Below are 25,383 nucleotides of genomic sequence, written 5' to 3' on the forward strand. Positions count from 1 at the left end.
ATAGCACTTAGACTTATATACCACTTCATAGTGCTTTACAGCCCTCTCTAAGCGGTTTACTGAGTTAGTATATTGCCCCCAACAATCTGAGTTTACTGACCTTGGAAGGATGGAAGGCTGAGTCAACCTTGAGCTGGTGAGACTCGAACTGCTGAAATGCTGGAATCAGCAATCAACAGAAGTAGCTCCAGTACTGCATTCTAACCACTATGCCAGTTCGGCTCGGTAACATCACAAGTGCAGAGAGGATGATGATGCTCATCAATGCTGATGTTATCTAGTTGGGTAATGAAATATCTGCAAGAAAATCACTAAGCTCAGAAAGCATCAAAGACTCCACATACCTGTGAAAATACACTGGAAAAGTTGCAAAGCTTTCATTGTATTTCTGTTGTGTGTTGGTTAGGATTTTTAGAAGCGTCAAGCTACTGGCACTTATGTTCTGGATAGGTCTTCACAGAGTTGCTTTATATATGCTGTTTTCTTCCAGCTATTCCTCTGAAGTCTGAATTAGCCTATGAGATTTTGGACAAAGGAGAAGTGCGTTTCTGGATTCAGACGGAGAGCCTTTCATCTGAGGCCACCTATCGATTTGTAATCAATGATAATGAAGTTTCCAATGATGATGTAAGTATAAAATGTGGATGATATAAAGCAAACTTGGGAGAAGTAGTCCAATTCAGTCATGAAAGAATGCAAAATTTTATTGTATATATATATATATATATATATATATATATATATATATATATATATATATATATATATATATATATATATATATATATATATATATATATATATATATATATATATATATATATATATATATATATATATATATATATATATATATATATATATATATATATGAAATGCAGATAACAGGCATAACTTTATAAAATTGTTTGCAATTTAATTAATTTCCCACCTATGTGGCAAATATCTTTAGTGATATTATGACTGAGCAAAACATATATTTTTAAAAAAGGCAATCACACATGAAGATGTTTTAAATGGCAGCATTAAAAAGCTCCTCTTACAACCACAACTGAACCTAAAATTTCCACTGCTAAGCAAAAGTTATTCAGCTTCGCCCTTTTTATGGCCTTTCTTGCCACAGTTGTTAAGTGAATCACTGCAGTTGTTTAGTCAGTAACACAGTTGTTAAGTAAAACTGGCTTTCCCATTAACTTTGCTTGTCAGAAGTTCCCAAAAGGTGATCACATGACCCTGGGACACTGCAACCATCATAAATATGATGGGATATGCCATCCGAATTTTGATCACCTAACAGTTGTATGTGTGAAAAATAGTCATAAGTCACCTTTTTTTCAGTGCAGTTGTAACATCAAATGGTCATTAAACGAATGGGTGCAAGTCGAGCACTACCTGCAAACTTATTAAAAATTAAGATTAAATGCCTTTTTGGAAAAGGTAGGGCTTTGCTTGGCATCTGAACAATTCAATGTCCAATGGGTGGTGGATTGCCCAAGGGATGACTTTGACATGTCAGGTGCAAACTGTTAATTAGAGAAATGCCTTCCAGTAATGTCAGGATAGAGGAAATAACATAAAGTTGATGTTTGTTAGGAATACAGAGTAGCACCAGCCACATATGGGTTGCACAGGCAAGACAAACTCTTATCCAAGAACCTCTGTGAAAAGATCTGATGGGCCTTTCCTTCATTTTAGTGAAGGTACCGCAGAGGCAGACACCAAAAATATTCTGACATCAACCTTTCCCATAATGCCCCAGAAGACTGATCTGCCCCAGGAACATGTGGGAAAATAATCATTTCTTCTTGTAGCATTAGGAAGATGTGCTTTAATTATGGACATTAGGTAGGAGGACATGAGGAATCTGGTGAAAATGTCAGGTGCTGGTGCTCAACCTGCTTGGTGGGAATTGGCTAATAGAGAAGCTGAGAATTTGTCCCCAGCTTCATTTTTCTATCCTTCCTTAACTTTTCCTAACTTTCTGCAGTAGACAGTGTTAAAGATGGAGGGCAATCACATTAGTCCATAAGATGTCTGTGCCTATAGTGCATAATTTCCTTTATTGCCCTTGAGGGGTATGGATAACTTTTTGCAAAGCAGTATTTTTAAAGCATGAACCACTGTTTTAACAAAGAGAGGACAGTCTTGCTTCTGGCGTCCTCATTTGCACCCTCCGGTTCTTCATTACATTATACGAGAAGTAGTTCTTGCTCCTTTTACTACAAAGAGCAAGGTGTTCTGCTTCCCTCTAAGTTTCATAGGACCAACTAGGAGGTCATTTCCCTTTCATTCCTTCTCTTTCAATGTTTTAGAGTACAATGCAGATTCCAATTTTTTTTGAAACTGAGCCCTCCTCTCAACCCAAGTAAGGTCTCCACTCCCGATGACTTCAGAGGCATAGTCAAATAGTTTTTCTGTTCACAATATAAACATGGCTCGCCACTGCCTTCTTTTGTGGCATTTTCCCCAAAATTAACATTCTAGTTTACAGCTGTCTCCATCTCATCTTGCTTAGCTTCTTTCTTTCAGCCAAGGTCAGCTCAGTCAGCTTCCTAGATGAGTCCATCTCAGTGAATGCCTGGAATTAAATGTACAAATAGAAATGGGTTTAGTAGCATCAGTATATTTAAAAATGCACATACATTTTCCCCTTTTTCTTCACTGAAGAGGTTTTATAATGCTAGTGTTACATGAAAAGCTTTTTAGGTCTTATAAAATATTCTTTCATTTCATTTCACTGTTCTATTATATAGAGACAGGTCTAAACAAGAAACATTCTGCATTAGAAAATTGTAACTTGCTCACTGTTCATACTCTTAGTGGAGTCCTAAAATCCTGACTGACAGTAGCTGATTTTTGTTGTTTGCATTCCCAGAGCGAATAAACTCTTAATTTTCCCTTTCTTTTTTAACTTCTATATTTTTGGCAATGCTACAAAAGCTTTAGCATCAGGGCCACTGTTTTTATTTTCAAAGTACTATATATTATTTTGAGGGATGCGGTGGCTCAGTGGGTTAGGACGCTGAGCTTGTTGATCAGAAGGTCGGCAGTTTGGTGGGTCGAATCCCCAGTGCTGCGTAACAGAGTGAGCGCCTGTTACTCGTCCCAGCTTCTGCCAACCTAGCAGTTCGAAAGCACGTAAAAATGCAAGTAGAAAAATAGGGACCACTATGGTGGGAAGGGAACAGCGCTCCGTGCACCTTTGGTGTCTAGTCATGCCAGCCACATGACCATGGAGATGTCCTCGGACAAGCGCTGGCTCTTCAGCTTTGAAACGGAGATGAGCACTGGTCCCTAGAGTTGGAAACAACGAGCACGCATGTGCAGGGGAACCTTTACCTTTACCTATATATTATTTTATCTCTGAAATATATATTTAAAATAAAAATGTATCATTAAAAGAAGATGAATTTTATTAATATCTCTAGCTGGTAGTTTTTATCTCAGGAACTGTGGCTATAAAATAGGAAAGGTATTATATGCAAACATCACATGAACAACAAATTGTATGTTTCTTTTTGGCTAAGACTGAGAACCAATAGCTTGTTGAACTACACCTCCCGGCATTCTATTTCAGTAGCTGATCCAGCAAGTCCTATTGGGAATTATAACTCAACCATAACTAGTGGCCAAAACTTTCCACATCCAGTGTAGAAAGGGTACAGTTAAGGTTAGAGGCTCCCATAGAGCCTCCAAACTTGGCAACTTAAAGACTTGTGGACTTCAACTCCCAGAATTCCTCAGCCAGTCTTAAAGTTGCCAGGTTTGGAGGCCCCTGCCCTAGAGGGTGGTCAATATTTCCATAACTGTGGGTGTGACTCAGCAATGTAGCCCCACCCATTTTCTATCTTAGAAGAAGTTTTCAGTGTCTGTTAAATAGGAGGTACACCTTTGATTATCGGGTTGCATCCACCATTTTGACTTGGTGTCCCTTCCGAGTGAACGTTCTTGGTTAATATTTCTCTTTTCTATATCAATTTAGGGACAGAATATCTTTTCTGGGAGTTTGGTAGGATTCTCTGCTTTTATTCTATTATTAAAAGCAGAGTTGGTCCAAGCACTAAGAGTGCTTCCGTCCTACATCCTCATCTGAATATTCAGTTTTGATTTGGGTAGTATTTATCCTATCACAGATTCATTAGAGGAAAGAAATTGTCCTTTGTTCCCAGCAGAATTCCTGCCAGATTTTTTTTTTAACGCCCTTCCGGGGAACAATTTTATGTGCCTTTGTCATGGATTTCTTTCCCTGTGGACCAAGATAGCTATGATTGTTTTTCACATACATAAGATTAAACAAAGGCTGCACAGCATATGCATGCATCAGTTCCCTGCTGTGCAAGTATCTAAAATGGAGCCTGGGGCACTGTAGAATTGCAGTAGCCATTTGAAGCAGGTCTTCGTTCTCATACCATCTAAACAAGGAATGTGTAAAGATAGTGAAGGGGAATACCTGATAAGTAAATCTTTTTTTTTTTGAGACAGAGTGAGTCCCTGCTGTTATAGAAGTGGCAGATAGTACGGACAGATCCATAGATGTGATCCATAGGATGCAACCATTTTTAACTTCCTTGGGACCTCTCTTCATATTTAAAAGGTCCTTAAAGGGTGTGTGCCTAAGTGCACTAATTTGCCTATCATCCCTGTCACATTTTAATTTTCTTATTTTGCTTATTCAAATTTGTAATTTTTGTTTGATGAATAAAAAATAAATATAAAAGACCCAGTTGTTAAACTCTGTCTACTCCTTAAGAGAGATTAAGGTACTGTAGTTATAATTCCCACTGAGTTAATTTCGTCTCCAAGATTTCAATCATTGTGCCAGCATATTTCATTCTGTGGCAATTCTCAGCTGCAGCTATCCTATGCCTCAGATCATCTTTGACCTATCTATTTTCCAGACACATAAGATTAAGTGTGACCATGCAACTGGCACTATTGAGATGGTTATGGACCACTTTACTCTTGAAAATGAAGGTACCTACACAGTTCAACTTCAAGATGGGAAAGCCAAGGGTCAATCCTCTTTGGTTCTCATTGGTGATGGTAAGTGGCCTAAATTTTTTGACCTGGATTGTATATGATAAGTTTAAAAAAATCTTTTGGAATATCTGATTCATCCGTTTATTCCTCCTCTTGTGTTCTTTTTCAGCTTTTAAGGCTGTTTTGGCTGAGGCCCAATTGCAGAGAAAGGAATTCCTGAGGAAACAAGGTAAAATGGGATCAACTGGAGAATAGTATTCCTTTTTTTTTGTTTCTTTCATGGCAGGAACATTCTATAAAAACAACACACATCCTTAATTCACACTGGGATTAGCGAGGTCTACATAACACAATTGAAAATACAAAAGAAAGCAATATTTTTTTTATTTATTTTTATTTTATTTTAATTCCATTTATATCCCGCCCTTCTCCGAAGACTCAGGGCGGCTTACAAGCTTAGCAGTAGCCTTCATTCTATGTATATGCCTGCTTGTTAGGGCTTTCACACACACCCCAAGCGGCATTATTACAAAGTCAGCTTAATTGCCCCCAACAATCTGGGTCCTATGCTGAATTTAATTTGGTTATTACATACTTTTGTCAATTTTATATTCTTTCTGAATAATTTCTAATATATCTCCATACTGTAGCAAATAAATTCAGTTTCCTCCTGCTTCACCCTATTCATTTGCCATTGTTAACATAAGGCAAGCAGTTTAGTGATAATAACATTGGATTATGATTTGCTCTCAAACTCTTTTTTGGAACACAAAAATAAAAGTAATATAGGAGCTTCATGCAGAATATATAAAATATAATTCCAAGTCAATATTTTTTCAGTGCAGCAAAAATATTTGGCACTCTGTCTTTTTGTTTTCTTGTCTCACATGCATTTAGTTTCCCCTATATTTTAGAAATTTCTTTCTTCCCTCCCTCCCTCCCTCCCTCCCTCCCTTCCTTCCTTCCTTCCTTCCTTCCTTCCTTCCATTTTGCTTAGAGTTTTGTATTTAAAAAGCCAGTACTTTATTCATGGATACTTTTGTGAAGATAAATGTTAAATTACCACAATTTAATCAAACACTGTGCATTTTCCCCCAGAATGAGGATTGTCTTTGGCCTTTGACTAATATGGAGAAACTGCTGGATGGAACCAAAATAGAACTTTTTCTGGTTTCTTTAATCTTTATAATTTATGTATATAATATTCTCTAATCTGTGTTCACTAATTATCATGCCTTTTCACCCAAGACACTACAAGCTATTATCAGTCCAATGTTTAAAGATAGCTGGGAACTTCTGGGATTCCATGTGAACCTGGAACCTCAGATTTTGCTCATCTGCTTTATTTTATTCCCATTCCCATTCCAAAGCCTATTCATCTACACATTTTTTTCAGTTCTTATATGTCAATAATAGGGAACCTCTTTTATTTCCCTTGTGACCTGTGCCTGATCTCCTGTGCCACCCTAGACATCAGGAGCTCTCTGAAGTGTTGTTCCAATAGTTCTGTTTCTAACAGAATCTCTGGAAAGTACCCAAGGTTTCTGGCATGCAGCATTTTGATACACACAACTGCAATAATGTATGCATCCCAAATCCAGAGAAAAACAATACAATAAATTCAGATTTTTGGGATGTTGGACTTTCTGAGTTATAAAGGAGAATTAACATTGCCTCAGTTCATAATTCAGGGCTAACTTGGGTGAGTGTAGAGTATGTTTTGCTCTCTTTTTTTCATCCTGAACAGTGGTGCTTTCATCACTGTAGGAGCTTCTAAAGTTGATAAATCAGTATTCAACATACGATGACTTCCTCCTCAACAGATCCAGTTGCTGAAAAACCACTTTGGTTATGGGGTTGCAATTTTAACATCTTCCTTTTAATATTGGAATAATGAACCCAGCTACGTTCTTACTAAGTCTTTATAGAAAGTTAACATTTCTAAAACACTTATTTATCTTTGCTGAAGAACTGGAACAGTCCTACAAACTTTCTCTGCTCACAAATCCAAGGATTCCATTCACTTAATAAGTAGCTTTCTTAAATGGACAAACCAGGTGTATTCACTTAATGAACAATCTCTTTCCAGATTTATTTTTCCTGTCATATTTATGAATTCTCTGAAGATTTGAATATGGTATATCTACATTTTTTTCCCTCCTAGGTCCTCATTTTGAGGAGTATTTGCACTGGGAGGTTTCTGATGAATGTGAAGTCCTGCTGCTGTGTAAGGTGAACAATTATTTTTGGATGTATTTTAACAAAATTACTTCCCGAAGGGCCACATATGTCATTTCTTGCAACGAGAGTATGAATTTAAAACAAAGGTATGCTCTTTATTTATGAAATATTTTGTAATTTGGAGCTGTTTTGCAGAAACAACAAAACAAATAAGCTAAAACAAATGAACTCATGATTATGCCAATCAGGCTTAAGCATATTTGCAGTATAATCATGTGCTTGTTATCTCCGAACAAGTCCCATTAAGTACAATAGAATAATGCAAAAAAAATATATTTCTGGATTGCAGTACCAAAGTATTAATTCTGTCTATATTTAATGCTAAATATCTCTTAAAAGTGTGCATATACCCATGTGCACATACATACAAACACATACATATAGTATATACACACTAAAATACTTCATACCTTTTGAAAGGGACCTTATCTGATTAACTGAGATTCTTGACTCCTGTACTTATTTTAAAGTTTAGAAGGTTCAGATTTTCCTCAGTCCTCCTTTAATTATCAGAATTTGGGGTGTTTCACTTTCTGTCTGTTTCCCACCTTCTGATGGGCAATAGTTAGCCTCAGACCCATGGTTATATCTATATTTTAAAAAAAATTGCTGATCACAGAGCTATGTTAATGAATACAGAGCAATATCCACAGCCTTCATAACACGATCAAGTGCACATATCAGTGGAGTAAACTGTAATTATGAGACAAACAGATGATCCTTGAAAGACCATGTGGTACTACCACAAGCCACAAAACAGTACTGTAGTTGGGGAGAAACAGTAACTCGCTGATTCAAACTTTCTTTTTTTTAAGTCTGTTAGCTGCAGGATCATTTACCCAGAGATGCAGGAATATTGTATTTTTAAAATAAAGATTGCATAGAGTGTACCTCACAACCTTGCTGCATAATTTCTGAAGTTTGCTGTTGTTTTTTGAGAAGAGCAATTCCACATACATCTATACAACTAAGCAAGAATTCAGTTTTTAAAATAAAATAGTGACTTTATTCACTGCTACACAGATGTCCCTTCCCTTCCACCTGAAATCAAAATTGGGGGGGGGGGGAATGTAGGATTTCTTTTGACTGATCAAGGACACAAGCCACAGAGAACCATCTGGCTCTTGGGATGGGATTTTTCATTGTGTTTACTGTTGTCCTTATTCAGGTGGCAAATACCAAGAAGGAGACTTTTATGAAGTGGTACCGAGATGGAGCTGGGATGGATGTCAAAGAGCCACCCGACTTGCAAAAAGGCATTTGCTGCCTGACTATTCCAAAGGTATGAATACAATGGACCTTAAACTGTGCCTCTGGGTAGCTCAGCAGCATAGAGTTGTATTGCCTGGATAGTCTGGAAGTGTAAAAGTAAAAGTTTCATTCTTGATAATATTCAGTGCTTCCTCTTCCCAGGCCACTGCATGTGCAGGTTATATTTTTAAACAAATGTCAGCCAGGATAGACAATAACTTTTTAGTTATTAATAAAAACATTGTGTTAATAACTTAAAACTTAAGGAAGTTAAGCCATCATAATGAAGGCTTTAAGGATGAGCCAGCAGTGTGCTGCAGCTGCCAAAAAAGCTAACACAATCCTGGACTGCATCAACAGAGAATAGCATCAAGATTTTGGAAACTGATAGTGCCACTCTATACTGCACTGGTGAGGCCACACTTAAAATACTGCATCCAGTTTTGGTCACCACGTTACAAAAATGACATGGAGGCCCTAGAAAGTGTGCAGAGAATAGTTACAAAGATAACAAGGCATCTGGAAGCTAAATTGCTAAGGACACTTGATATGTTTAGCCCAATCAAGAGAAGGTTCAGAGGAGACCTGTTAGCAGTCTTCCAATACTTGAAGGATTGTCACAGGGAAGAGGGGATTGATTTATTCTCCATAGCACCTGAGGGCAGGAGAAGAAGTCATGGGTGGAAGCTCATCAGAAAGAGATCCAACCTGAAATTAAGGAAGAATATCCTGAAAGTGACAAATAAATGGAACAGCTTCACTGAAAGTTTCAAGACAAAATTGGCCAACTATTTGTCCTGGATGGCATAAGGGCAGGAGGTTAGACTAAAAGACTTCCAAGGTCTCCTCCAGTGTTATGATGTTAAAATTTTATGAAGGCAGATATGTAAAAAGATGGACAGCCCTCCTGTTCTAACTGTGGATAAAGATGTTGCCCTCAATACCGACAGAGAATGGTTGGATTTACCAAAGTTTTAATAACAATGATGTAAAAGGTAAAGGTAAAGGTTCCCCCGCACATGCGTGCTAGTCGTTTCCAACTCTAGGGGCCGGTGCTCATCGTACTTGACTATAAAAGCCAACCAGACTTGGAGAACCATGTTTTAATTGTGTCAAAATGTTTGCCTGCCTTTTTGAAACAACAAACATTCTGAGAGCCTATTTAAAAGAGGCAAAAGAGCTCTGTGACACCTCTTTCAACTCTCTGGATATCAGTCTTCAGGCTTACTTGTTCTTTAGCTTTATTTTCAGGATACTCTTTCTTCAGTGGTACAAAAGCAGTTCTATTTGCTTTATGATTTCCTTTTAACCTTAGCCAATTTTTACAACTATACTTTTATTGACTTTTAGCTTCCTCATTATCAAAAAGGTGTAGCTAATGGAGCAAAATAAGATCTTTACCCTATTTAACAGATCCCCAGATATTCCCAAACTTTTAAACTTCTATTTTTGTTCAATATGTACAGTTTCTTTTGATTACAAAATGTTGTAACTCCTGCATAACACTGCTTTAATGGCCTCATTTGAAACATTTGACTTTGGGAAGGAAGGAAGGAAGGAAGGAAGGAAGGAAGGAAGGAAGGAAGGAAGGAAGGAAGGAAAAAGATAGAAACTTGCTGTTCATGCATTCTTAGATCAGTCCTAATTACAGATATAATCTAACCAAACTCACATGTATTATCTTTTTTTAAAAAAATTTATTAAATATACATTTAAAAACAAAAGTGGACATGATTCAACTTCCCTAACTACAACACTATTATTAGTATTATCTTATGTTACAGAAAGAAATAACAAAAACCTAAAATACAATCTATAACAGGACAGTGTATAAAAAAATGTACATATAAGATCTGGTCGTTTTTTTTTTAGTAAACTGTCATTCAGTCCTCAGCGTTATATTTACATATCTTTCAGTTATATGTAAATATAGATGCTAATAAAAAATCCTTACATTATCAACCAATCAAACAATGTTCATCTCAGCGATCCTCCTTAACTCTAACCAATTGTACAAATTTTGCCAAATTTCATAATACTCCGTTTCGTTCTTATTTTTGATCTCTAGGGTTAACCTGTCCATTTCAGCGCAGGATAAAATTTTATCTATTATTTCTTCTTCAATGGGTGTTTCCTCTCTTTTCCATTTTTGGGCATATGCCAGTCTTGCTGCGGTTAAGATATGTACTAATAAGTAGAGAGATGCTTTACTGAGATTATCGTTAATAATCCCTAATAAAAAAATTCTGGTTTTAAATCATTTTTTTTGTTGTAATATTTCTTCCAACCATTTTTTAATCCGCTGCTAAAAATTTTTCCCTTCTGAACATTCCCACCACATATGATAATAAGTCCCTGGAAGCCTTCTGCATTTCCAGCACATTGGTGAGACTTTTTTATCTATTTTTGCTAACCTTGTAGGGGGAAGATGCCATCCATAAAACATCTTGTACAAATTCTCTTTATAGGAGGTGGCTAGTGTTAACCCCCTATTTCTATCCCATAGTAGTTGCCAATTATCTAAGTCAATATTATAACCAAAATTTTTACTCCAGGTTAACATTGTTTCTTTTACCTGTTCTTCTAATAAATCCTGTTCTAATAAATATTGGTATATCTTTTTTATCAATCGATCTTCTGTTCCTAGAAGAATTTTATCTAATTGTGTATGCTCTAATTTTATCCCTGGTTCTTTTTTATCTTTTCTGTATCGTGACTGTTATTTGTAAGTATGCCCACCATTCCAACTCTACACCATCTTCTGATAATCTTTTTCCTTGTTTTCAGGTCTCCATTTTCATCTAAAAGGTCTTTATATGTAATTACACTTCCTAGATTTATAAATTTGGGGTGCATAAAAATCTCTAATATAGATAGCCAATTGGGAATTTCTATATAATTATTTTTTTTAATTTTTATCCACACATCTAATAATGCCCGTCTAATATGATTCTGAAAATACTGATGAGCCTTATATTTTCCATCCCACATTATAGCATGCCACCCAATTTGCATGTCATGACCTTCTAAGGCTAGTAGTCTTCTATTCCTTAAATGTATCCAATCCTTTATCCATACCGCTATTGCTGTTTGATTATATTTTTCCCAATCTGGGAGGCCGAGCCCTCCTCTTTCCTTTGCATCCTGTAATAATTTTAACTTGATTCTTGGTTTTTTACCTTGCCAGATAAATTTAGATGTAACTCTATTTAAATTTTCAAAAAAATCCTTACCTAATTTAATTGGTACACATTGGAATAAAAAGAGTAATTTGGGCAGTATATTCATCTTGATCGTTGCTATTCTTCCCATAAAAGAGAGCTGCAGGTTTTTCCATCTATCTAGGTCTACTATAATTTGGTCCATTAATTTATCATAATTTTCTCTTTTAAGTGTAGTACATCTTGCTGATAGTTGGATCCCCAAATACTTTACTCTTTTAGATGTCTGGATGTCAATTTTTTTCTACTAACTCAGTCTCTTGTAAGTTGTAAGTTGGGCATATTTTTAACGAGCATTTTAGTTTTTTCTTTGTTAATTTTGTTAATTTTTAATCCGCAACATCTCCATAATTTTCCAGCACCTGTATTAATCTTGTTCCAGATTCTAAAGGAAAACTAAATCATCCGCATAAACCTGTAATTTAAATGTCTCTTTTCTGATTTCTAATCCTTTAATTATCTTATCTTTTCGGATTATTCTTGTAAGTACTTCTAAAGAAAGAATGAATAATAAAGGAGATAGTGGACAGCCTTGTCTCGTACCTTTTTGTATTTGAATGCTATTTGTTAATTCTCCGTTTATGATTACTTTTGCCTCTTGCTTGGAATAGATTGCTTTAAACATATTTATAAATTTTTCTCCGAATTCCATCTGTTTGAGTTCAGTCAACATAAAATTCCATTTGACATTATCAAAGGCTTTCTGAGCATCGACAAAAATTAATGCCACTTGTTTTTCGCTATGAAATTCATAGTATTCTAAGATGTCTAGTATGATCCTGATGTTATGTCTAATTTGTCCTTTAGGCAAGAAGCCGTTTTGGTCAGTATGAATAAATTCCGCTAAATATTTTTAAAATCTTTCTGCTATTATATTCATGAAAATCTTATAATCCATGTTCAGTAAAGAAATGGGTCTATAATTTTTCATACAGGTCAAATCAGAGTTTTCTTTAGGGATTAGTGAGGTGATTGCTTCTTTCCATGAGTTTGGAATTTTTGGTGTGTTTAGTACCTCATTAAATAAATCCAATAGTGTTGGGACCATAGGTTCTTGGAAGTTTTTATATATTTCGGACGGTAGTCCATCAGGGCCAGGTGTTTTATTACTTTTTCATTTTTTAATAGCTTCCATAATTTCCTGAACTGTTATATCTTTATTTAATATATTTTGAAATTCTTCTGAAACCTTCGGTAGGTCTGCTTTCATAAGATATTGTGATATTCTTTCCTCAGTGATCATTTCCTCCTCTTTATAAAGATTTTTATAGAATTCATACGTCACCGATTTTTTCCCATCATTTTGATGTACTATCTCCCCTGCTTGATTACGTAATTTACTAATCCATCTATTATCTTTTTGTTTTTTCAACCTATAGGCCAGCCATCTCCCAGGTTTATTTGCCTGCTCAAAAAATTTTGTCTAGTGCTTTTTATTTTTTGTGCCAATTCTCCCTTTTCTATAATATTCAATTTATGCTTATTTAAATCCAACTGTTGTTTTAAATTTCTACATTGTGGGTTTTTTTGTAGTTCTAATTCTAATTGTTTATGTTCATCCTCTAAACTTTTTCGATATTGCCTTTTCTTTTTATATTCATTGGCCATATACGCAATTGCAGTTCCTCTCATAACTGCTTTGGCCGTATCCCATAAATTTTGAGTGCTAGTCTCCTCTTTCTTATTTATCTGGAAGAATGTCCGCATTTGTTCCTCCATCTTATGTTTAAATTCTGTTTGGTTTAGGATTGCCTTTTTAAGAGTCCACCTCCTTGTTGTTGTCTTCTGTTCTTTCCATTTAATTACAATGGGATTATGATCTGCCCAAGTATCATCAATATCTGAATTTAGTTCTTTCATTGTCCAGACCATATCAATTCTAGACCACAATTGATGCCGCCCTGAATTGTATGTAAATTGCTTTTCATTCAATATCTTCAATATCCGGTTCCGGTGGCTGCGCAGCGCCGGAGACAGCCTTCCCGGGCTGCCCACGGCTCAGCTGAGTAATTTTCACCCAAAACAGCGTCGATCAGCTGTTCGGGTGAATTTGAAGCCCCCTCCTCGAGAGAAGAGGAGGGGGTGAGGCCCCAGGTAGGGGTTGAGTTCTCCGGGGCCGCCTGAGCTTGTAGCTTGGGCGGCTGAAGGATCGAACTCCCCCGTAGCCTGGGTCGCTCCCAGCTGGTCAGCGTCTCTGCTCCGGATTTCTTGGAGCAGAGCCAGGCGTTTGCGACCACCCCTGCCTGAAGGAAGGACTATGGAATAAAAAGAGCAGGCAGAGCGGTACAAGAGGAAAAGGTGAAGAGGATTATTTTATTTTACTCTCGAGCTTGATGGACTTTTTAAACTTAAAGTGAAAGTGCGTCACAATTGAAAGTAAAAGATGGCGGCTAAACCTCCCTCAAAAACTCTTCGGAGTGCTGGAACTTCTCCGACGCAACAATCATCATTGCAGGCGTTGCATCCTCCTGATGTATTGACACCGAAGGATCTACAAGATGCTCTTGAAAAACATGCCCAGGTAATTCTGGAATCAATGGGTGATAAATTTGCACGGATGGAGGAGAAATTGGAGAAATTGGAGGAGAGAATGGAAGAGAGGATGGAACAGAAGTTCAGTGTGATGAAGGCAGACATTTTGTCTTCAGTGTATAAAGTGGCTGAATGTGTGGAAGACCTGGATGAAAAAGTGGAAGATTTGACTCAAAAGAATGCCATATCAGAAGCAAAAGTATTGGAGAATGAAGATTTAAGAGACAAAATGGACAGAGAATTGAGTCTTGCTCAATATTATCAGATGCAGTTTGCTGTTAGAATCAGAGGCTTAAAAGAGAATATTAAGGAAGATCTAAAGCAGCTGATTTCTGAGGCTCTGGAAGTGGTATTGAACCAGCCAGCATCTGAAATAAAGGGAGGCATGGATAAAGTGTTTCGTGTGAATTCATGGATTGCTAGACAGAGAAAGCTGCCTAGAGATGTGGTGGTTTATTTTGTAAAGAGGGAAATTAGAGATGAAGTTATACAAGCTGCCTATGATTCTAAAGTTGTGATTGCTGATCAAGAAGTTTTGGTTCTAAAAGAAATTCCTCCAAAGATTTTAAGGAGAAGGAAGGATTTTACATTTCTTGTGCAAGAGCTCAAACAACGAGATATAAGGTTCAGATGGGAGATCCCAGTTGGGTTGATGGTGATGCACGAAGGTAAAAGGTACCGTTTGGTTACTGTGATGCAGGCGCGTGATTTTTACAATAACGTTTTAAAAGCAACCCCATTATTACTTTTGGAAGCTGCAAAGAGATCTGGAGAAGGAGAACATCAAGAGGCTGAAGATGGACAGACAGAGGAGAACGGTGCTGGAGGAGATCAAGCTACAACTTCTTTGGATGATCTTAGAGAGCAGAGGGTGATGCGTGCTGCTTTAAAATGATTAAAAAATAAAAAATAAAAGAACAAGATCAGCAGAAGTCTATGGAACTTTCACAACGTACTTATAGCCAAGCAGTGGGAGGAGCACGGCCTAAAAAAGATAGTCCTATCAGAGCAGCGCTTTAAGAGCTTTGGGATGATATGCATGACAACTAAATTTTTAACTTGGAACGTTAATGGACTAAATTCACCACAGAAGAGGCAGAAAGTTTTTCAATATTTAAAACAATTCAAGATAGATGTTATATGTTTGTAAGAAACGTATATTAGGGTTGTGGATCAAAAGTATTTACTGAACTCAAGGTTGGGTACGCGATCTGTTGCTTCTGCAATGAATAAGAAAAATGGAGTGGTTGTTTATGTTAAAAGTGCTTTAACAGCAGACTTAATTGAAGCAGATAAGCATGGAAGATACGTTATGATAGAGCTGCTGCTAGAAGGCAAAAAGACGCTTTTAGTTGGATTATATGCTCCTAATTAACAACAAGCTGACTTTTTTAGTTTACTTTATACAAAGCTTACCCAGTTGGATTATAAATCTGTTATTTTTATGGGGGATTGGAATGGTGTTTTGGATGTACAGATGGACAAGGCTGGAGCTTTTAAGTGCGTCCCAAGTCATGCTAGATTGCCTAAATCCTTTTTTTGAAATGAAGATTTTATATTAATAGTGTTTGTAGTTATTCTATATGAGCTAGAGAGTGATAGATTTTAGAGTTTACGGTTGTTAGCATGTGGTTGTTTATGATTCTTTTTTTTGTTTTTTATACCTTGTACTTAGCTCTGGGAAGTCGGGGGGGGAGGGGGGGAGGGGTAAGGAGGGAGGGATAGGGGAGGGGTAGGGGGGTTTGTTAAAGATAAAATGTATGATAAAACTTTTTAATAAAAAAAAATATCTTCAATATCTGCCCTGAGTCCTTCGGGAGAAGGGCGGTATATAAATCAAATAAATATAAATATATCTTGAATATTTAATTCCTCCACCATTTAAAAAAAAGTACCGGGTAATATTCTCCTGGTTCGTTTCCTAACTTCCTCACTCTTATAATCTAATTCTCTGTCTGTAATTGCATTAAAATCACCAATTATACAAATATTCTCATAATCCATATCAGCAATAACCTTGCGCAATTTCTTATAAAATTGTCTTTGTTTTTCATTGGGGCCATAAATTCCTACCAGGGCGACCTTTTTTTGTTCAAGGAAATTTCAATAATCAATATTCTACCTTCCTCATCTCGATAAATTTGTCTTGCTGGGATTCTTTCTTTAACGTATATCACAATACCTCTGTTGTGATTCAGGGTCAGCCTGTGGGTTCAGCAGTTGGGTCGGACGACTCAGAGGAGGAGGGGGGTGTTGAAGACCTTGCTGAGGGGGTTGAAGATCTTGCTGATGAGAGCCCTCAGCCAGGCCCCTCCCACTTGGTCACCACGGAGACCCAGCTGTGTGAGCCTGACAGCGTGGATGAAGATGACCCACAGCTGGCCCTGTTCAAGGACACCCGACGCAGGAGGCAGTCAATTAGGAGTAAACAGAGGAAGGCAATGGGGCTCCTCGGAAGGAGGCAGAGAGAAGCCACGCCCTAAACTCTATATAAGGGGAATGTGTGGGAGGGCTGGTTTGCTGAAGGCAACCGCTTGGATAGTTCCTGTTTCTTAAAGCTCCTGTTTCATGGTTGGTGTCTGTTTTATGTTAATAAACTTGGCAGGCTTTATTCCAGCCTCTTGCCGTTTGTAAAGGGGTTGTCCCTGCCTTTTCTGCAGGGCCGGTAGCAGGCTGGTACAGAACAACCTCCTTTCTTCTGCTGTGAAAGTGATACAAATGTAATTTCTAACTTAGGGTAGTTTAATAAATCCTGATCTTGAGTCTTTATATGTGTTTCTTGTAGAATTGTTATATCTAAATTTTTCTTACTGAGCTTATTCAAAATAATATTTCTCTTAGCTGGGGAGTTTAGTTCATTCACATTTAATGATAATACTGTTAATATTTCTATATTACTGCCTCTGTTTTGATCTTGTTGCCCTTGTCGGTCTATCTTCCTTAACTTCTTTGTGTCTACACTCATCATTGTTGTCATGGTGCATTCTCAATTTTTCTCTTCTCTGTTTCCTGTTCTTTGTCTTGTGATTCCCATGTCTTTCTATTATATCTCTCTGCATTGTTCCCTTCTCTTAACTCTCTTCTAGTTCATCTTCATTTCCTAGATGCTGCTGGAAAAACTCTTCTGCTTTATCAATCGAATCTAACCTATATCTCTTTTCTTGCCAGGTCACCATAATCTCTTCCGGCATCAGCCACCTAAAATTAATTTTTTGTCTTATTAATTTTGATGTAATATGCTGGTAGGGCCTTCTCAGATCTCTTACCCTCCTAGGGACTTGTTTGAGGACAATTAGTTCTTTACCTCTATATTCTATTGGGTCGTCCCTTGTTCTGTGCAAAATCTCATCCCTAATTGACTTCTTCACAAATCTGATATGTATCTTCTTGGGTAAGTTATTTCTTCTCGCATAATTTGTGTGAATTCTATATATTTCATCAATCTCATTTGCCATCTCATCTTTCCCTGTCCCTAGGGCCCTTGCTAGCAAGTCCATCATCATTTCTGGGAGGTCCTCCCCCTTCTCTTCCTTCACGTTTTGGAAACGTAAATAGTGGTCTGCTTTCTCAGTTTCAAGCAGTATAATGGTTTTTTCTAACTCTTTATTTGCTTGCAAAAGTTTTTCATTCATTTCATCTACTCTTCTTTCCTCCTTATTCATTCTATCCTCCATTTCTAATAATTTCTGTTCATTTTTCAATATTTGCTGTTGAAAACATTCAAATATTCCATCCATTGCTCCCATCCTCTCTTTGAGTTCTCCAGTATCATTCCTTATTTCACCTATTTCTCTTTTTAAATCCTCATGATTTCTCAACATAACCTCTTGCATGGATTGTAATATTGCTTGTATTCTTTAAGTGAGCTTGCTGTCTCCCGCGGCATCATCTCCTCTATAGATCTTTGCCCTGCTGGGCTTAATTCTGCTGATGCAGCTTGGGTCATCTGCCTTCTTCCAGTCCCAACTCTAGTGAGATTTGGGATGCTTGACATCTTTCTAAATGACGTCAGCCAACCCTCCCACTTATACACAATCTTTGTCTTTCCGTCCACCACACTTGGGGAGTTTATTGTTCTTCCAAGGTTATAATCACTAGTGACTTATATCTTAACAATGCTAGATTTTGTTGCTAACACAATATCCAACCTATTACACCTATTACACTAAAACATAATAATCATTATTAATCAATTTCAAATATCTATATTCCAAACAGTCCTAACTTTTCTATATAGAAACATGTAACAATAATATAACCAATATTATTCAATTCTTTAACAATAAAAACCAGATTTCACAGTCAGTTCAGTTATAAATATTATTATATACAACAAGGGGAGAAATAGATTTTCTCTCCCTCCTTAAACATTCAACTTTTTGTTCCTAATTAGTCTCCTCCAAATCAATCATACAATAGGTTATATTCAATTAATTCTTATTGGTCTAAATTCTCAAAACAATTACCATTTATCCCTTTTGTTTTAGAAACTTTTTGAAACAAATACCGTAGTTTCCGGCGTATAAGACTACTTTTTAACCCATGAAAATCTTCTCAAAAGTCAGGGATCGTCTTATACACCGGGTGCTGAAAATTTAGGGACAGGGCTGGCTGGAAAACCTGGAGCGGATCTCCCATTTAGTCTGCGCAGGGAAAGCGGGACCAATTGGAGAAGAAGCTGCAGTCTGTGATTTTTTTACAGGCTGGGGTCTGGGCGTCTTTCCTTCTAAAGTTGAAGAGCAGCTGTAGTATATCCCAACTTGAAAGGCAGGTGGGGAAGGCAGCAGCCAGAGCAGCGGCTTAGCTCTAAGGACACATTTGACTCAGGAACTGGGCGGGCTGGCTGGAAAACCTGGAGCGGATCTCCCATTTGGTCTTTTTTTTTTTTTTTTAAAAAAATCCCATTTATATCCTGCCCTTCTCCGAAGACTCAGGGTGGCTTACAATTTAAAGCACAAATCAATGTGCTTAGCAATAGCCTTCATTCTGTGTATATGCCTGTTTATTAGGGCTTTCACCCCCCCCCCAAGCAGCATTATTACAAAGTCAGCTTATTGCCCCCAACAATCTGGGTCCTCATTTTACCTACCTTGGAAGGATGGAAAGCTGAGTCAACCTTGAGCCTGGTGGGATGCGAACCTGCACTAATTGCAGGCAGCTGGGGTTACTTAAGGCTCTGCGCAGGGAAAGCTTTAGAGTGAATTAGGAAAAGTGAAAAAGTGAATTAGGAAAATAGGGAACAGTTGCTGGAATTGGGTATGTGTAGTTTAATAAAGAGAAGGGTGAGGGGTGACATGATAGCAGGGATCCAATATCTAAGGGGCTGCCACAAAGAAGAGGGAGCCAAGCTATTCTCCAAAGGACCTGAAAGCAGGACAAGAAGCAATGGATGGAAACTAGTCAAGGAGAGAAGCAACCTAGAACTAAGGAGAAACTTCCTGACAGTTAGAACAATTAACCAGTGGAACAACCTGCCTCCAGAAGTGGTGAATGCTCCAACACTGGAAGTTTTTAAGAAGAGACTGGACAGCCATTTGTCTGAAATGGTATAGGGTTTCCTGCCTTAGCAGGGGGTTGGACTAGATGACCTCCAAGGTCCCCTCCAAGGGCGCCATCCGGAGCTCTACCGGTAGCTGATTCCACAGCTCCGGAGCGCCCACAGAGAAGGATCTCCCCCTGGGGGCCACCAATCGACATTCTCTGATCGGTGGCACCCTGAGGAGGCCCTCTCTGTGGGAACGCACAGGGCGCAGGGAGCTTGATGCCGGCAGCAGATGTTCCCTAAGGTACTCCGGCCCCATGCCATGGAGGGCTTTGAACACCATTTCTCCACTAATGCCTCCTTTAAGAACTGGGTTCTTCTTCTTCTTCTTCTTCTTCTTCTTCTTCTTCTTCTTCTTCTTCTTCTTCTTCTTCTTCTTCTTCTTCTTATTATTATTATTATTATTATTATTATTATTATTATAGTTTAATCCACTTGCACTGTTTTATGTTTACATGTTTGATGACAAACAGCCTTATGTTTATAAGTGACAGTTTTCCTACTAAGCACCTGCATGTCATAAGCATTTGAATTAAAATTACCATATTAAAATCAAATCTGATGTTTTTTAATTTTTATTTGGTGTGCGTTGGAAGAGGGGTAGTCTTATATGGCGAGTATAGCCCAAACCCTATAATTTAACAGGAAATGTAGGGGGTTGTCTTATACGCCCAGTCGTCTTATACGCCGGAAAATACGGTAGTTCACTTCTTAAGTTATGTGTATCACTCTTCCCTCCTTTGATGCTAATTGGTCGTTAGTTTTTCTTCAAGATGTCCGCTCTCTCAGCTCAGTCCACGCTGTCACTCTTCAAGTTTATTTTGTTTTTTTTAAAACTCCTTCTTGGCTTTACTGCAAGAGCCAGAAAGAGAAACCACCCATGATCTCCAGTCCTTACAGCCTGTGAGCCTGTTGCTTTAAGGTCAGATCTCTTTTTCCCCTGTCTCCTTCTCGCCGTTATCTGACAGGGGAGATGAATTCCCCTTTTGCTCTGGGGCCTCTCCTCTTCTCTTCTCTTCTGTGAAATTCTCCGGAAAGATTTCACCATCCGGAAAACTTACAAGAGTTCACTGAGTGTTTCTTCTGCCAGGTTAGATGAATTGCTGTCCCACTGGCTCACCACTATTTTTGACAGCTGTCATTTCTTCACGGCCGCCATAATGGGCCGTCTCCTTCACCTGGCTCTCTCCTAGGCTTTCCTGCTTTCTGCAGCTCGAACCGCTGTCCTGAGCTGCTCAGTTGGGCGCCTCTGCTTCTAATCTCCCTCCGAGAGATCTGGGGCTTTTAAAAAACCCACCAGGAACAGAGAAACAGCTGTGAGATCAGCACGCTCATTTGGAGCGGCGTCTCAACACAACCATTCCATTTGACAGCTGGCTCCACCTCCCCCACATGTATTATCAATTGATTTCTCTGGAAAAATAAAATTTATATTCAAGTTCAGAACTGAAATCACTGGGGCTAAAAGATTTGACTGGATTATAACTGAAATTTATTGTTGATTTCAAGGCTTCCAAATAACTATGCTTACATGGATGCATTCTCCAGTTCATTTACAAGGTGGCAATTGCTAGATAATTTCTTGTTTTAGATGAAAATGTATAATAATGGATGTAAACAGAAACTGAGAAGACATGTTCAGAAGTGCTTCTGTATAAGCATTTAATACCTGATTGCCTTTCTGTCAAAATGAGTAAATCCCTGAGCTTTATCGAGTCATTTGTGATTTATATAGATTATGCTCACTTAAGATTGCCTTTTGAATTAAAAAGTGTGATAGGCAGCTTTGTTCATTTGAAGTGGAAGGTGTTAAAAGTACGAATACAATAATTGCCTCAACTTGCTAGGCCCACATTGGGAATCTCCTCATGTCGTTTCTGCTCAGACAAAATTCAAAAGAAATTTGCTTTCTGATAGAGGGAATGTAGCCTGATTATAAATAGTTTTTATTAATTTTCATGTCACAATAATGTTACCGTATTTTTCTCCTAGCTGTCCAAAAAGGACCAAGGTGAATATAAGGCAACACTGTCAGACGACAGAGGCCAGGATATTTCAGAACTTGACTTATCAGGGAAAGGTAATGCCACATTTTGAGCAAGTGAATGGTTCATCATTATCCCGAAACATGAGAAAGAGTTTCATTTAGTTAGGGTTGACTGGAAGAGGACATCCAGTTGCTTTCCAGATATTTTGAATGCCACTGCCACAAATGTCTTTCCAGTGGCCATACTGGTTGGGCTGGAAAATCCTAAAACTGAAGACCACAGGAACAAAGTAGTATTTTGCCTTTTCTTAAAGTAGGCAATATGAATATTCCTCTATGCTGCATCTAGTGTAGACAGGTCCCACAAAATATTTCTCACAGCGCTCTAGAAACTTCCCTCGAACCACGAAGAATGATCCTTTCCTTTAAAACTGAAAGTGGCAACTTTTGGATTTTTGACTTGGGATGGAGAAAGGAGATTTACCAAGCCCAGCAGAAGCCAGAAATCCAGTAGAACCTGGTTCAGCATTGCCATAACCATAGCTTGTGTATTGTCTCCTACCACTTAGAACCACACAGAATTGCTAACACTCATGCACCCACATGCCTAATATTGCAATTACACACATTCCCTTTGGCAATTCCCACAATTTAGGAGGGATGAAGAAGAACAACATATTTGGTGATCTCAGGTTCTCCATAATTGTCCTCTAACTTGGCACCACAGTTCTCCATCTGTTGTGGTTGTTCTTCTATGGGTACCTCACAAGATTTAGAGCCTGTTTTCTGATGCCTTCCTTTAAATCTAAAATACAAGTTATAGAAAAACTCGACATCTTTCAGATATGTTGGGGCCTGTAACCTCCTGCTGTCACTTGTGACAACCTCATGAAAACATTTTACAGTATTTCAGAGTGGCGTTTGTGTAGTGTCTGCTGCTACACATAAATTAAGCTAGATTAAGTTAAAATTAAGCAAGTTATTTGTAATTCATTAATTGAGGAGACTCAGCCATTGTCTCACATTATTGTGTGAATCAGATAGTTCATGAAATAGAGTGGTTTATTGGACAACATAAGGCATGGGAACATGGGAAGTAGATTGGTTAATTCCAGAGGTTTGCGTATGTGACATGAAGCAACAATGCATGCAAAAAGAGAATACAAACGTAGCTTTCACAGATTTCCACTTGATAGCAACTGATAAAGAAACCTTATCAGCAGCCTCTGTTTGTTCTACAGGACAATTACAGCCTAATATCCACCATAGCAACCTTTTCAGGAAAGAGGAATGTCTGTGGAAGGATAAGCCATTTGACATTTGTCATCCCAGAGTGCTTTACTCTGGCTCCTGATAGACTCACAGCCACAAAGAAGCTTACCCATCCATGAGTTGGCTGGGAGGTCAATCACAAATGCCAATCTCTCCCTTCTCTTGCTGACATCTCAATTCTCCCGAGGGTACGGTAACATCTGCTACCTAATGATTCTTTGCACAGTGGCAAACTTTGGAGAAAAAGAGGATGGAGGAGATTTGTTATTCTTTAAAATAAGAAAAAAAAAGATAATTGGAGAAAATGATAACAAATGTCCCCAGGATGTTAGCAAATGAGCAGGTGTGTGAACACACCTTTGCAATCATTAACCTTCCTATCTTTGAGATAATGATTTCAAGCAGTACAAAAATGTCCTTTAGAAAGCTCCACATATTTCCAAACTCTTCCCTATTTCCAAATGGCAGTTCTATTCTTTTTGAGACTTAAGTGTCCTGCTTTTGGGCAAATACTTCCTACTTAATGAAAACAGCAGCATTATTAGGAGTAGCAATTAAAACTTGCAGCTGTTGTCCAGTTTGCACTGCCAGTTTTATTAATTCAGAGTAGAAAAAGAAAAAAAAGATACTTCCCAGAAGTGTACACTTTTTGAGAGAGCTGTGCTCATGAGCAAAAGTCAGTTTAGGCCTTTGTTCTCTGAGGCAGCAGTTGCCTCATAGGTATTGTTCTCTGACCATGTCCATTTAATGGGCCTCCGAAGATGGTTTTACTTTTGTGCTTGATAGTTGTCTTCTAAGTGTTGTGTTCCTTCGGCAGTTGATACAACTGCTGCCATCTCCTCCTCTTAGGATTCCTGTTTTGCTGCCACTTTAAATGCATACCCGTCTGTAAAATGGCAACACTGTTGGTTGGCAACAGATTTATCAAAATCACCAATGAGACACAATGTACCAGAGGCAAAGTTTAAACAGGTCTCATTAGGCTTATCTGTGTACTTTACCTCTATGAGGACTACAACAGGTAAATGCAAAAGGAAGAGATACAAACTGTAAGGTTTTCTGAAATAATTCTTATGGCATTTTTGATGTTTATCTGAATGTTTTCTCAAATGAATACCACATAGCAGTCTGTTCTATACTGATTGAATATTGTTTCTCCTTTTCTCCTCAGTATATGATGATATAATTCAGGGATTGAGTAGAATCAGTGGTGAGTAAATGTCATTTGTATTTGTTTTATTTAGATTTATATGGCCGCTCATCTTAAGCACAACTCTGGATAGCTCAGAACAATAAAATGAATAACTATAAAATCATAAACCAAGCAGCGCGGTGGCTCAGTGGTTAAGAGGCTGGACTTGTCGGCTGGAAAGCCGGCAGCCTAGGTTTGAGACCCGAGTGCCACGTGACGGGGTGAGCTCCCGTTCTTGCTACAGCTCCTGCCAACCTAGCAGTTTGAAAGCATACAAATACTAGTGGACAAATAGGTACCAATTTGGTGGGAAGGTAACAGCACTCCATGACATCATGATTGCAGAAACGTCTTCAGACCGAGCTCTTTCAATGGCCTTGAAAGGGAGATGAGCCCGCTATAGTCAGCATCATCTCCTTGGGATACCTCACCACCAGCTTCAGATATCCTCATACTGTCCCAGTGCCTGGGTAAAAGGCCAGCTCTGATGGCCTTCTGAAAGGTTAAAAGGTGATCATTGAAGATTACTCTGTAAGAAGAGAACCAACCTAGAACTAAGGAGAAATTTTCTGACAGTTAAACAATTAATCAGTGGAACAACCCGCCTCCAGAAGTTCTGGTACTCTATCACTGGAGGTTTTAAAGAAGATATTAGACAACCATTTGTCTGAAATGGTGTAGGTAGGATTTCCTGCCTGAACAGCGTGTTGGACTAGAAGACCTCCAAGGTCCTTCCAACTCTGTTATTCTGTATTTCCAGGTTTTAGGAAATAAATATAAAATCTTTGAGCATTCATTAACATAGAGAATATTACGTAGCATATTCCTATCACCTGGGTGGTTAGAATTTGATTAGAATCCAAGTACTAAAGAGGTGCAGTTGTGCTTAGCTTGAGGTGACCCAGAATCAGCAAGGTGCTACTATCTGGCAGAAGTAAAATATTTTTCCATCTGTTAGGTTTTGCTTCATTTATTGAAGTAGACTTAAGACAATACAGTTTGTTATATCTGTAAATAAGAATCTATCAGACAGTACCATGTTCTTAGTCAAGGATTCAATTCAATACTAAATCATTTTAAATTTAGTACATCACCTTAAATAGAAATGCATGTCTTAAACTAAAAATTAGAAAATTGGCATTTACTGGCACTTTATAAGAATAGC

General features: G+C 38.0%; 1 protein-coding gene across 1 annotated transcript in view; it reads left to right on the plus strand.

Moving 5' to 3' along the window:
- MYOM2 (myomesin 2) overlaps positions 1-25,383 on the plus strand; it is a gene marked incomplete at both ends in the record, with an annotated part of 89,830 nt that overhangs the window by 49,451 nt on the left and 14,996 nt on the right. Inside the window, 7 exon segments of the mRNA XM_081345699.1 lie at positions 491-627; positions 4,899-5,043; positions 5,150-5,209; positions 7,145-7,212; positions 8,390-8,503; positions 21,760-21,847; positions 24,198-24,236. Coding sequence (XP_081201825.1) covers positions 491-627; positions 4,899-5,043; positions 5,150-5,209; positions 7,145-7,212; positions 8,390-8,503; positions 21,760-21,847; positions 24,198-24,236 — 651 coding nt within the window.

The sequence above is a fragment of the Vipera berus genome (assembly GCF_964194415.1).
Source record: "Vipera berus genome assembly, chromosome: 1".
NCBI classification, from domain to species: domain Eukaryota; kingdom Metazoa; phylum Chordata; class Lepidosauria; order Squamata; family Viperidae; genus Vipera; species Vipera berus.